The sequence below is a fragment of the Synchiropus splendidus genome, chromosome 3 (assembly GCF_027744825.2).
Source record: "Synchiropus splendidus isolate RoL2022-P1 chromosome 3, RoL_Sspl_1.0, whole genome shotgun sequence".
NCBI lineage: Eukaryota > Metazoa > Chordata > Actinopteri > Syngnathiformes > Callionymidae > Synchiropus > Synchiropus splendidus.
In genome coordinates, this window is record NC_071336.1 from 34,047,716 (window position 1) to 34,062,629 (window position 14,914).

At 46.4% G+C, this 14,914-nt stretch overlaps 1 protein-coding gene across 3 annotated transcripts in view; it reads left to right on the top strand.

Annotated features, from left to right (window-relative positions):
- gli3 (GLI family zinc finger 3) overlaps positions 1–14,914 on the top strand; it is a 120,105-nt gene that overhangs the window by 22,402 nt on the left and 82,789 nt on the right. For 2 of the 3 annotated variants that reach the window (XM_053860871.1, XM_053860872.1), the window contains one exon: positions 14,450–14,623. In XM_053860871.1, the coding sequence (XP_053716846.1) occupies positions 14,491–14,623 (133 nt within the window). In that variant the 5' untranslated portion in view covers positions 14,450–14,490. Of the gene's footprint in view, positions 1–11,747; positions 13,521–14,449; positions 14,624–14,914 lie in introns of those variants that run through there. The other variant, XM_053860870.1, reaches the window with a different exon arrangement.

The following is a 14,914-nucleotide window of genomic DNA, read 5'->3' on the forward strand; positions in this document are numbered from 1 at the left end:
CTGTTTTCAAGAGTACTTCGGAATCGTGTCTCCCACATACTCCTCATGAGGTTAGGGACACCGTAGAAAGGTCGCCACAACATCGTGATGGAGAACAGATTGACTCCTCTTCGAGGTATTTGATAAATCAGCTGTTCCTGCGTTCCTATTTCCTCCACTAAGTGGCCACTCCACTAAGAATTTTGCTGTGATTTCTGAAGCACTAGTTTGGGGTGTGAAGAGCTCCCACTGGGGACTGACTCACAAGCGCATCTGCTTTCACTGTCAATACAGTGGTGGCCGATTAGAACGCCTCAAACATGGCGGAACAAAAGTATGGACGTCATCATCTGGTCTTTCTATTCCAGTAGTGTTGATTTAAACATTTAAAATCACATTTGACGTTGAGCATCCAAAAACATTTTTGAGTTTGTGTGTTAAAGCTACAATTCTGCTTCAAGTGTATAGGTAGTATACTTAACATTTCAACCACCCGTGTGAGTATTTCAAAGAAATACAGCCCACGTGGAACTGATGGTTACAAAGCCAAGTCAACTCTCTGCACTCTGGCCTCCTTTGCAGTGTGTTGTCTTTGTCTGTAAAATGGTGAGATGAAGCCTTGTGACGACACCGTAGTGCCAGAGGAAGATGCTTTGACTCGCAGAGACGGTGAAACTCCTGCACGTGTTAAAGAAAAGGAGAGCATTTAGAGGGTTCATTCAAGTGTGGGCAGGGTTTTTAGAAGTCCAAAAGAATTTTAAAATAGATATATGGTCTGTTGCTATTATGAGAGGTAGAATAAGGTACGCTTGCGATCATCGATGGATGCTTGTTGCTGACTAAGAGACAATGAAGTAGAGTAAAAGGCCCATTTATAGGTGTGTAATACTCTGTCTTACATGTCCATATAGAAATCCATTCACAATTTATTTTGAATAAAATCTGCCTTTAATACTTGGGGGACCGGGGCGAGGACTTCCCAGGACCACATGTGGCCCACAGGCCACGCTTTAAGCTGTTAAAGAAACTGTCTCTGCCTGATTGATTGCCTTTTCCCTCCCCTCCGTCCCTTTTTATGTTGTAATCACGTACATATCGAATTGAGGATGGGGTGTTGAGAGACTGACCTGTTTTTAAGGAATTTCTAGCCGCTGATGAAAGACAGGGAGAATCTGCGTCTGTGGAATGCGTGACCTCGGTGCTACCCTGTTGGATCGGTTCCCATCAACGCAGGAAGTGTAGCATTAAAGCGAGGGCCTTTATTTTGGCCTGCTCTCCTCCCTCTCTCCCCGCATTCCTGCGACCGACTCGTTCAGCATTCCTTTACATCCCGATCCCGTCGCCCTCCTCTCTCGTTCTTCCCCTCCGGTCTGGCTCAGTTTGGGTCCAGCTTTATCATGCGAGCGCTGAAGACAACTTCATCTCACCAAATTTTAAACCCTTTAATACGGTTTAAATGGCACGGCCGCGAGGGCCAGAGCGGGAATTAATAAGAGCCAATAAAGCTCGCCGCTGGGGCATGGAGGCCAGTCTTTAAGTAAACATTATGACTTCTTGAGGGGGAATCAGGGGCAGCACTTGATGAATCGCGGCGGAGCTTGGGAAGGGCTAATTTCTCACTTAGCCGTCCTGATGGGGCGCGCTAATAGGCCTTGCTTTGCCTGGCTGATTGTCTGCCGGCTTTATTATTGTGCATTATCGCTCTGCCCCCTGGCTGTTGTTAGGGTTCGGCCTCTGAAACCGCCGTTCCCCTCATTAATCACGTCACAGCACCCGCTCCTTTTCAGCACATGTTCCACTGACACTGGCAGAGGAACCATGGCCAGAAAAAGAGGTGATGGATTGTGACTTAAAGAGTGAACGAGTGCAAAGTAATGAGAGTGAAATGAAGAGGAAGGTTCCTCAGCCACTCCATAAACCTGTGGGTTACTTATGGCCAGCTGTCATGTTCTCTGTGTCTACACAGCTAAAGCCTTCGGACGCTTCAGGGGCAGCAGCCTGAAAAACCTGCCCATTTCAATATGGAGTCCTGGACTTCATACGCGACTGGGGTTTCAGTTTGGAGTGTCCTAAAGTTGGCAACAGCCAGAGGTTGTTGACCCTCGCTGAGTTGACTGATCCGGACAAGGAGAGGACAAATGAGGCTTTGCCCTCTATGACTAGTCACTTCCGCAACTGCCTCGCTCCCCAGGGGTTTCCTCTCTTATTCATCTTCTGCACTGTCTTGTTGCTTGCGGAAAGCCACCTCCTGAAAACTCTGAAGGCTCCCACACTTAGGCTCACAGCCCCGAGACCCTCCCCCGTTCCCTGTTCACACATCTTTACATATGAACTGCACTTGGAAAAGCGAAGGTAGTGCCGAGCTCCGGTTGTAGCGTCGAGCGCGGCGCCGCCGTCTGAAGCCGGAACTTTAAGAATTCCTCCACAAACACGAGAGAGTTTTCTCTGGAGATGAGAGGCCCGCCGACAGGATACAGACCTCGCTTCACCACGAGCAGAGGCCACTCGAAACCTGAGCCAGAGTTTCTCTTTTGATAAACTCAATAATGAATTTCAAGTGGCGGTGTGAATGAAACCAGGGGATGTGGAATGTTGTTGTAGTTTTATCTCGTGGAGTGAGACACGTATGATTTACATGCTTTCAGCCTGAGCCTCGTGAGGAATGCGTGCCATAACGTACAATATCCAGACATGCTTTTATCTGCTTTATCAGCACATTAAGGCGGAATCTTCCACGTGTTTCCAACGCTTTTCATCTGAAAGCCTCCACAAAGGTTGTCGACCGAAAGCCTCTAACAAACAAAAGTGAAGCCTGGTCTTTAACGGTTGAGCACATTTGTTTATAATAGATTGATTAATTATTATTTTAAAAATATTATTATTATGGTTTCAAAAGCAACTTTTCAACAGCAGCTTTTCAGTGTTTAAGTTCCTACTGAATATTTATTGCCAATGTACTTTTTGAAAACATTTTAAACAGTGATTTTCCATTGGTGGATTCAATGGAAAATCAACATGTGGTCCTTCGATGCTCCTGAAACTATTGAAAGAACTATTGAGCCTGATCTCGCGGCTGGATCATCCAGTTCCCTTGTTTGGATTCTGACAAATAATTCCACGTCACTTATAAATAAATGAAAGGGAATGTAAATCGACCATTTGGAGAAGAAGTTGGACGTGTCAGAGCCTGGAAGCAAAAGGCCCAAACCGAACCAAATATTCGGGAGCCTGGTTTCTGAGTCACACCCTCGTACAATTTTACGTTCTGTTCTTTACCTTGCTTTGTGGCTTATGAAACAGTTCTCTTTTACGCCATGAGTCCCCTGCAATGTCCTCTCAGTACCAAGGATATACCTATGGAGCATAAAACCCTGAACCGTATTTTACCAATCCATCATAGTCCCAGCATGGACTCAGTTGAATGGGTATTAAAATGTGTTTGTGCGATTCATGTTGTATATGTTGGCAGGCTTGGTTCAAATGATCCTGTCTTACGAGCTGGGGATCTAGAAAGCATCTTTCACTTCGTGCTACCATGTGTCTATGGTATGTACAGGCCCCGGCAAATTGCTGAAGAGGCATCTTTTGATCCGAAAGTGTTCTGGAAAGTTTCTGTTGAAACAAAACGCTTGGTGTTGTTGCTGGCAGGCACCAATAAAGCAGTGTGGTTATAATCAGCAACCACAGCAACAAAGCTGTTCGCTAAATCCATTGTCCCAGTCCTCCCAGCTCCACTTGTCCTGACACAAGTGGCTCACCAACAAAGTGAAAATGGATAAATAATCTAATAAGCCGAGCGCTGAGGGACAAACATGCCAGAGTTGCTTTGTTGACAGCGCTTTATTTGCCCCTTATCTGCCGCGTAGCGAGCGCAAAAGAGGCGTCGTGTAAGCGTTCCGATTACATCGTGCGGGTTTGTTACCCAGGAATGTAAGATGCACTCAGCGCTTTCTGCGGCGGGGCACACGGGGTCCCTCACCAGCCCGCCAAAGAGTCTTGAGTGGAGAGGTTTGAGGGAGCAAGACGCACACACGGATAATCTTATTAGCTCCGCTGAAGCTACTGACGGCCTGCATTGTTGCAGCGTTTGTCCTTGACGCAGTCCCGGTTTGCTCTGCCTCTTACTTTCCCTCGTGTTCCACGAAGATTATAACGTTTTTAGGGGTTAGACTTTCCTTCTGAAATATTTTCTATTTCATCAAACAAACCTACACCACTGGTGATGAAGGCAGAAGCAGTGGCGTGTGCTTCATGGATGCCCTTTCACTTACATCTACTGCAGGTTTTTCATGGACAGCTAATCCATCCATCTGACATTGTTTCATTATTAGCTTTTTCATGAACATTTCAAAACTAGAGTGAAACTCAATCCCGCTTGGGGCATGCTTTCGGATACGGACCAAGGTGCCGACCGAGTCGAGTGAGGACATGATTGGAGATAAGGCAAAAATGATTTAGCACAGCAGGTCTGTATCTTCTCGCTACTCACGATGAAGAAGGTACACGGATTATCACGGCTGTGCTCTGTAGTGTTTGTAACGTCACAGAGTTTGGAGTGTGTGAGACATGAGTGAGAACAAGAGAGCGTGTCTGTGAGTTCCAACATGTTGGCAGCGTCATGTCAACTAAAAGCAGAAGGACAGTGTGAGCACTTATGAAGATAACTATTGGTATACAACTGAAATGATGAGGTTTGTATGTCTGGCCGGATGCGAGAGTTAAGATCGGCGAGCTACAGTCCGCAGTTAATATGGCATTTCTTCTGGGACTTTTCCGTTAAAAACACGCTGGAAACCACCGTGACGTTGTCCACTTATACGATATGGTGAGCGTTACTGACTTGTTTCAGACGCCGTCCACAAGGAGCTGCGAATTTTCTGTGCTGTCTTAGGAGAGTGCTCCGTCATGACGTATACTCCGATAGGAGCTCAGCCGTCCCTTGTTGCTCAGATAATACAATGTGAGTGCTACATTTTTAATCACATCGATCGCAACACTCATGTTTGTCGTATGTCCTTCGTTGTGGGGTCGAAGTTCTGCGCTGTTGAAGCTTTCTGGCGAGTGAGAGAGGCGGTGGGTGGTGACGATCATTTAGAGACACGTGTCCAGCGTTTTTTTAATGTATCCACTCTGGGACCTGGTTTCAAAAAGTGTTGGATACGGCGTGTGAAGACGTCAGTGTAGCGGAAACCCTGCAAAAACTGGTGCACCATCTGAGCCCGAAGGGGTGAAGCTTCTTGCACATGGACACGTCGATCGAACTGGCAGCTTCTCAGTCAAAGTCGGGACACTGAAAACCTCGTGTTAATCCCAACAAGTTGTCGTTGAATGAGCTCGATGTTTCGCCATGGTCTGCGTTTGGAAGCTTTTACAAACTGAAACAAAAGTACAATCGAGGTCGCTGTACACCTCTGATCCACGGTGCAACTCTCCACATCTTTAAGTTGCCCCTCACGCAACATCCCAGAAACATGTAAACGACGAACAAACCAACTAAGTCGAGCATGTCGCGGCGCACAAAAGGCTGAAAGGGCCCGGTGCTAAACCAGTTAGCATGTGCATTTGTGCGATTTTTATATGTGTGTGTGTGGCAGGGTGTGACTAATTCCTGCTAAATAGCCCTTACTTGAGGGGCTTGTCCCCTAAAGCTGTAGGCCAGACTTAGTGCCATCTGGGCACAATGTTGAGTAGAACAGCGGAATGAGGGCCACCAAATCGTCCCCCTTCCCTTCAGCCCTGGTAGGCCACAGGGGAAGCGGAGAATGTTGCACACAGCAAGCACGCGGTTCCCTCCGAGAGCCAAGGAACTCCTCCTCTGTGGGGGATTTGAACCTACGACAGGTCCTCTAACCGCTACCAAATGCCGTCTCCTTAAGGGGCCTCACCCCGCCGCTAACCATATCCAGTGCAAACAGCCCGAGCTAGGATTGTGTTTTATTACTAGATGCAGCTAATCTTGCTAAGGGGGCTTAGTTTCCTCCTCCCTCTTGCGCCCCTCAGTGTTTTAGTTATTCCAGCTGTGCACGAGCTCTTAATGTTGTTGGCATAGCTGTGAAATGTGCAGAAACACACACGACACGCAGCAGAACATGTGCAGGCATGCCGGGGCACCTCAGAGAGCGCGCACATATCCACACACACAGTTTCCCGCTCCTCCCTTCTCCATTCATTTCCCCCCTCTTATCCTACTTTTGCTCACAATCGTCTCCATCTCCCATCTCTCCCCTCCCCTGGATCTTGCTGCGCTGCGTTTGTGGGATGTTGATAAGCCTAAGATAGTAGATCTCGGTGGTCGCTGATGTAATGATGATGAATGCCGCGCCGCTGCCAGTCTCCCCCCCCCTCAGGGGACCCCCGACACTGAACAGTCGCCCTAATGAAATGAACGCAAATACAGTGCCCGGGTGTGAGCGCGGGAGGGGCCGGGGATGGGGGACAGCAAATCTAAGACGACGCATCAGTAGTTTTGGGAGAAATAGTCCCCTGCTTGCGACTTCTGAGGCTGTCGCTGAAGTTCCAGTCAGCCTGTGGGCTGTTTAAGGACGTTTTAGGACTAATAATTGGCCCTTGTTTTGAGTGACTGTGTTAGGTTTCGACTTGTTTGTTGATTTTGAAGATGCAGGTCTCTTTGACCAGAAGCACAAACTGTCTGGTGACTTCAAACGCGCACGGTGACCTGTTGGGACGACGACCGCAGCTTAAAGTCTTTGTTCATAGTGTTTGTCGAACCAAAGCTGTGAAACACGAGACCTAAGTGACACATAGTCCCAGCGGTGATAACAATGAAGTGAACACAGCGAAGCGTTTGTCAATTTTATAGAAGCTACTTTGTTGTCCTTCACTTTTCCCTAAAAAAACATTTTCATTTTCAGGAATAATGACTGATATCTGGGTTGGGGAATACTTTATTACATAATAACGCATGGATGAAGGCATGTGGATCTGCAAATTTTGATCCAATTTATCAGAATTAACGGGGAGAAACAGCATTTTCATAGTAACCAGTATGATGGCGCTATGATTAGGGCACTACACAGGCACTAAAGATGCAGAATTCTTAAGATGGTCCTCTCGCTTAAAGCCTGCCCTTCAGGCTGTCACCAGCTAGTGTCCAGTCTTCAGCCCTACAGAGTGGAATTCAAACCCACAGCCTAGAAATGTGATCTATTTTGTAATATGACAGGATTTACAACCTACGATGCTGTTAGCAAAATGGCCTTGATGGAACCTGAGACAAGGATTGTGGGTAACAGACAGAAGACGAGGTTGGTTGCTGGGGATCAGTGATGCCGACAAGGTTGAAGACAGAGTGCGATGAGGGCCTTGTAGTCAGTCTGGGAGTGTGTCAGGTGAATCGGAAGACAATTCCAGTTGGTAAGTGGTGGTCTCTCCTGGAGTGCTGGAAGGCCTGGACCTAGTGGAAGAAGATCTGGCTGAGTCTGAGAGCGGCTGGAGCTGCAGTTAAGACCGTGATTGTGGTGGTAGCTTACCATAGGAGCAGCCTGGAAGCTCTAGCACTGACCAGGATGTTCTTCTGATTTTCTGAGACACTGGAAAGTGACACACCTCAGAGGTTGGGACGCTACCATGATGTGTTCACCATCACCCCAGTTTGTAAACTGGCCGAGACACACTGTACCTTTACAGGAAATGAAATCAGATTCATTCGAAAAGCGTATTTTCGGAAGTCGCTTTGATGTGTACAATTTGCTTCAAAATGACTTTCAAGTCGTCGCCTTTTGTCAGCGAGGCGTATAATTTATGTAAAATTGATTTGCCTAATGTGCTTATGAAATAAGGTTTTTTCCGAGGGAACAGTTGGAATTGTGGTATTTAAAAAGCCTTTCTGCTGCAAGGATTATAGTGGTGTGCAGTGTGGAACAGAGTTCTGTGTGGAAAACACGTTAAAATGAACATTTATTTTGGGGAACCGAAGTAGCCGCAGCGGCGCATTGTGCAGACGCGCCGTCAGAGCTGAGTGAAAGACGTGAAGATGACTGCGCTCGATTAGCTTCTGGGGGAATCAGATGAATATCTTCGCCAAATTACCATTGCTTCCGGTCTCTTTCTGACTAAAAGCTCGATCTATTAACATATCATTATTGCACGTTTAATAAAACGATTGCAAAAGCTGCCTGAGCACTGATTATTGTGTGACACAGCCGATTAAAAAAAGTTAGCTGTGCAACTTTTTCAAATCAAACTGCTGTGTTTAAATCTTAAAAACCTTCATTAGGGAATGTGGCCGATGTTCTGACAAAACAAGTGAACCGTCCGTCACATGTGCACGAGCTAGTTTGTGGCACTTCGGTTTTTACAAAGGAAGAATTCTGTTAGAGTCGTAATGTGTATTTTATTTTAATTTTTTTATAAAAACAAAACAATAATTATAAAATATTTATTGTTGCTCAGATCTCATAAACATGTTTTTCTGCTTCAGAGTGTTTTTTTCCTGAATAAAAGTAACATATTTTATTTGCTGACTTCAATCTTAAATTATTTGACCCAGTTAATGTTAATGGCCTTTTTAAAACAAATCTTTTTTATTCCATTATTTTTAATTCACTTGTTTGACACAACGTTTTACTTTTTTTCATCATCCTCATTGAATTCTCTTCATAACTACCTTAGTATTTTTGAAGATATATATTTATAGATTTTATAGATATCATTATTGTTGTTATGTTAAAATACTACTAAATAAAACTACCTCTCTAACTGATCCCCATGTGGAAATGAACTGTCCATCCTGGCGGTACATGGATTTTCTGTTGAAACCGGCCTGGATTTCAGACTTAAGAAGGGGTTGATGTGATGAGGAACAATCCAGATGCTCCATGTAGAAACAAAGAGACTCTGAGACCCTGATCTTGCCTCACTTGGATTTTCGAGGCCAGAGTGAAGTACTCAACCTTCCACAAATGTCAATGTCTCATGATCTATGACGTGAAACTGCAGTAACTTTCCAAACTGTGCCACGAATAAACAGGAAGGAGCAAAGCTGAGGAACATCTGCAGCGTTGGGTGTGGGAGTCCAGGTCAGGAGGATTATGGGTGAAAAGGTCCTGCTTTTAATTGCTGCTTTGGAACTGTGGCCGGCCTTGTGAGACACAAAAGACCAGTCAGACACGCTTCAGCGGCCCGGACTTGTGAATATTTGCCCGTCCAGTGGAATTCCTTGCTTTCTCCTCGCCTCTCCTGCAAATCCAAATCCTAAAGTCTCAGTCTATTACGTCAAGTAGCGTTCATGTCTCTTGGTATTTATAGATTTTATGAATCCTTATCGCCGTTGACCCCTGGCATACTGTGAATGTCGGACTAAATATTGTCACGTTTCTCCCACAACATACCTCGCAAGCTGGCAATCGTCAGAGTATTCTTAGCTGAAGAAGAGAACGTGCGGTCGTCTGCATACTTGGTGTTGCCTTGTCACATGAAAGGTCACCACAAACATGGTGGTGTCAGCTCATCCAATCAAGTCAGCAAGTAAAGTGCGAGGTACTGGTCTTAATTGTGTGTGTGCCCGTGTTCTTTCAAGGTATGGACTGAAGTAGAGGCTGATATTTACCTGTTGTTTAAAGTTGGCAAGTCGTCCAGCTCATGCTAAAGGTGTTAGCATGGTTGTTCCTCCTTATGTGTGTGGGAACGGACAACTCTTCAAAGGTGCTGTGTTTCTATATGAACAAAGTGGACCAATGTGGCCGTGAAGAAACAGGAACCAGGAAATGAATATGAATCATTTATTTTTAGTTTTGGAAAAGTGATGATGTCAGACAATGACTTGCCACTAAAGACGTTTAACGTGATCAAACTTATTAAAACAAAGAGGAAATATAGAAACAACCAGATAATACATAATGCTACATGGAAATGGAAGCGATTACGGTGGTTTTCGTGGGGAACTAAATGACAGGGATGTGTCCGTTGCTCGTGGAAGTTAAGGCGCGCTGGACGTATGAAGAGACGGACCAGGTGAGGATGGCTGCAGGTTGGAGAAAGATTTACTTCTCACTATTAAAAACTAAAGACTACTTTGTACAGTCACCAGTTAAATAAATATGAAACTACCTATTGAAAAAAAAAAATATATAATCTAAAGGAGAACATTATAATGTCCCAAAAAATGTAACTCTCAAATTCGCTCACATAGTTAGTTGAAAATAAAAAGGCTTAAAGGAAGTCAGAAGGAATGTTGGTGGCTCAAAGAAAATGATAAATGAAGAAGGCCCTGTCCAGGGTGAGGATTCAGATGGTTTTTGGTTTTTGAGTGAAGGAAGGATGGAGATGGACAGACAGGTCGCAGCAGTGGCAATGAGGATCTTTGGCGAAGAAAATGTTTTTGTTCCGGGCTCTCTACTGCCACCTGTGGTCACTGGCTTTGGAGAGACTCATCGAGCAACTGTCTTGTAGAGATGCACATTGAGGAGACACTCAGAGTAGATCCACTGCCAGTGGAGGTGGGTGGGACGTCTTATGAGGACGTCTGTGGGTGACTGACCAGTCCTTACCCCACTGGAGGGATTGTGTCTTGAGTCTGGTCCCAACAGCTTTTGGAGCAACATCACAATTCTCGGGCACATCTTCACTTCAAACATCAACTTTAAATATTCTGACTCAAAGCTCGTAAACGAAAGCATCTCGCCTGCGCCGCTATAATTCCGAAGCCCAGTGCGAACAGGACCAAAACATCGGCGTAATACGCCTGTATTCATGTGGGAGTGATTAGAGGACAAGCTCTGGTTGAATGTTGCTTTGATTGGTCGGCTCGTAATTGCATTGTTTTTTCTCTCGTTCCTTTCTTGTTTTAAGGAAACGCGATTGCTTGCAGATGTTCTCGTCGGGGCAGAAGAGATGACATAGATGAAAAAACAAAACAAAGCAGCACGGTATTTGTCTGAAGTTTACCCCTCAACACTTCCCCCTCGCCTGCGCTCCTCAGGGAGTCGGCGAGAGAGGCCTCCTCCTCCCCTCCCTCCCTCCCTCCCTCTCCTCCTCCTCCTCTTCCTCTTCCTCTCCTCCTCCTCCTCCTTCTCCTCCTCTTCCTCCTCCTCCTCCCCTCCCCCCTCTCCTCCTTCTCCTCATCCTCCTCCTTCTCCTTCTCCTCCTCGCTCCTCCTCCCCTCCCTCCCTCCCTCTCCTCCTCCTCCTCCTCCCCTCCCTCCCTCCCTCTCCTCCTCTTCCTCCTCCTCCCCTCCCTCCCTCTCTTCCTCCTCCACCTCCTCCTCTTCCTCCTCCTCTACTCTTCCTCCTCATTCTCCTCCTCCTCCCTCTCCTCCTCCTCACCTCCTCCTCCTCTTCCTCTTCCTCCTCCTCCTCCTTCTCCTCTTCCTCCTCCTCCCCTCCCTCCCTCTCCTCCTCCTCCTCCTCCTCCCCTCCCTCCCTCCCTCTCCTCCTCCTCCTCCCGCTCTTCCTCCTCCTCTTCCTCATCCTCCTCCTCCCTCTCCTCTCCTCTCTTCTCCTCTTCCTCCTCCTGCTCCTCCTCCTCCTCATCCTCTTCCTCCTCCCTCTCCTCCTCCTCCTTTTCCTCCTCCTCCCCTCCCTCCCTCTCCTCCTCCTCCTCCTCCTCCTCCTCCTCCTCTACCATCTCCTCCTCCTCCTCCTCTCCCTCGTCCTCCTCATCCTCCTCATCCTCTTCCTCCTCCTCCCCTCCCTCCCTCTCCTCCTCCTCCTCTTCCTCCTCCTCTCCCTCCTCCTCCTCCACCTCCTTGTGTACATAGACTCACTGTTTGCATTGCGCCAGACCTAAGTGCTGCCCTCTTGTAGCCACACGTGTTTACAGGGTGGAGGACAATTAAGAGCTGCTGTTGGGTAATCATCTCCTCTTTATTGGAAAGAAAATGTTAGTCAGACTAAATATTTTCGGTAATTATGGTGGACTGTGGCGTCTAAGTAAAGGTTGGAACAATCCCTGTGCGTGTGTTGTCTCCATAATCAAAGACCTCCATGACCTAGATAAAGTTGGGTTTGTAGACGGCCTCTGAGGTGCTGAACTGAGACAAGACTGCTGGCTGAACCCCTTCTAAACCCACAGACAGCATTAACTTGAACCACCTTTATTCTTTGAAAGAAAAATTGCCCGGCACCATGATATTCCCAAAAGGGCCTTCAAACAACCCTTGTTTTTTTTTTCCAGGACTGTTTCTCTCCCTCTCTCTCTCCCTCGTATCCCCTTAAGGTTTCTCCTGAAAGACTGCCGCTGCAGCTGGATTATCAGTTTATCCACAAACTGCATTTACTTCTATTCTCAGATATGAAATCTAATCAGGATATCTGCCGGTGCTATGTTGGTGGAGTTGTTGTTTTTTTAACAAGAAGTCAGGAGTTTAGTGTGACAGAGTTCACAATAAGGTAATCTTGGTTGTGGACGTTTGGAGCGGAGCCCAGCAGGTTTGAGTTAAAATAAATGGGGGTGAGCTGCTGGATTGACCTGTGGTCTGCTCTGGGCATCTTGAAACGGGAGGATTGGGTCTGAACTTCTCCAAACAAGACTCTCTGTGATGGCCATTAAGCCTTTTCTTCAGGCGCTCTATTGAATGCCAAACTCAGAAGAAAGGACGCATGTGTTTGGAAGATTCTACGTGTAAATTGAAGGATTCAGTTTGGGTGGAAGTAAAAGCATCTCATTACCAAGTTAACTCCAGTCATTCATTTTCTGCCGCTTCTGCTGAGCTGGGCCAGAGTGAGGCTGGATCCAATTTGAGTCTGGTTTTGAATTCACAACACGTTTGGTGGAACTGTTGCGTACGGTTTGGTACTGGTGCCACTTGTTCTGGTGTGATGGTGCAGTCCAGAGATGAGCGTGAAGTTGATCTTCACGTTCTTTTCCAGGAACGTCTTCCTCGTTGCCACTTGCTCCTTTCTGTTTTCATAGGCCTGTTGTGGGCAGTCGTGGTCGAATGTAATCCTGGTTTGGTCTTTGACGGTGACGTTCCTTGCCAGCCGTGCTGATCTGACAACCATGAATTTCCTCACGTCCTGCTGAAATTTCACGAGGATGGGCCGTGGTCTTGTTCCCCGTCATCCGATCCGCTGTGCTGAGTTGACAACAAATTTCTCTTTGTATCCTCGATGAGTTTCTCTGTGAAGAGCCTGAGATCATCAGCTTCCATGTCTTCTACCACTGAGTAGATCATCATGTTCCCGGCTCTGTCTTTAGCTGCTGACCGGCCGTCTCTGTCCTCTGTCTCAGCCAATGCTTCCTTCATTTGCTCAACTTCTTCCACTTGTTTGTTTCCGCTTGCTGAAGCGTTGCGTTCACACGGAACCTTTAATGTTTGTTTTCCATTTCCAGTAATGTGTCGGCCTTTATTTTGTCGTTGTCCTCCCTTTGTTTCTTTTGTGACTGTCTCAGCTTGGCAATTTCCTGTTGGCGACTTTTAACTTGATCAATCTTTGCCGCCATATTTGATTCCATTTTTGCCGTCTTTGGCTCCCTTTTATCAAACGCTCTCTATTCTCCGTGAGAAGGTTCACGTTGAGCCTCTTTATCACCGACTCCCCTTCAGAACCCCCCATGGTCTCGTCCGACAGCCTTTCCTCCGGGTCAGTGTCCACCATGAGTGGAGTCGCTGCAGTTGATTTATTCTTCTTCAACATGACTACGATGAGTCACTTTTCTACAGATGCCTCTTCTATCTCAAATTCTGAGGATTGCTTAGCCAAATCTTTCTTTTTAGTGACAGTGAAATTTATCATTTGTTTGTTTAGAACTCGAAGTTTCCATGACACGTGAACGATCACGAGATTTACCATGCTTTCGGACTAATGGTCTCTATTTTAAATTAAAATCAAACTGAATGAAATTGAATATGAAATCGAAGTGGAAACGTTGAATTGAGTGGGAACACGAGGTGTCATGGTCATGATTGTGGTGGTTCTCAGTCTGTTTTTAACAGAAAAATCCTGAAAGAAACAGAGTCGTTGACTGAATCATCCAATGGTTCAGAGTCAGTATATTGAATCATCATCAACATGTTCCAGCCATGGAAGCTAAGTCAGGCTCTGTGTTGTCATATTTCCATGAATAAAGCTGGAAGGTCTTCGCTCCACTTTCCTCCCAATGTCAAGAAACATGGGTAGATTTTTCGCGACTTGAAATGCTCACCAGGAGAAAGGTCCATTGTCTCCACGATGGACTGCTGACCTGTACGGCCTGGGGTCCAATGTAAGCTCAGGAAGCTCCAAAGTTGCAATTTGGAACCAGAGACCACAACTCTGTTGGGTTTGGGATCGGGTGGTAGACATGAATGAGCGTGTTTGTTCAGGTGAAGCCTTGGACAAATAATGAGTCACAGTCCCTGGCTAATGCGGTGTCGAGTTGACCTCAGCTGCAATTTAGGGATTTTGTGAAAGGAGGTCCACCGTCCGCCTTTTTTTTTTTTTTTAGCTGTGAGCCACCAACTGGTGTCCCTTTATCCTGCAAACCATCATCTGTTTTTATGAACCAGAAACTGTGTCTCTTTCCACCTCAGATATCCCGTCTCCATGAGAAGTTAAGGAATGAGCCATTGCCATGGAAACTCAGTCTCAGGCCAGTTCAGCAGCTGAGAAGAAGAAGAGGGTGGAGACCATCGTGGCCAACAAAGGCTCGTCGGCACGCAGCGACATCAGTGAGAAAGCAGTGGCCTCCAGCACCACGTCAAATGGTAGGTCCCGAGTGGGGAGTCAGGGGGGTTTACGTTTTACAAACAAACATGTTGTTTTCAAAATGTCTGACTTAGGAACTGGGAATCGAACCCACAACCTCGTATGAAAGCTATACTGCGGTTGAAAGTCCAAACTGACTGAACCGTATTTTCATAGCCAATACTTTGTCGGAGCCGAGGCTGGGGAACCATTGCTGTAGTCTGGGACTCGAACCAACACAGTTGACTCCAATGAGTAGAATGAATATGCCACTCATGCAAAGAGCCCACTGAAAGACTTGGTTCCCCCTG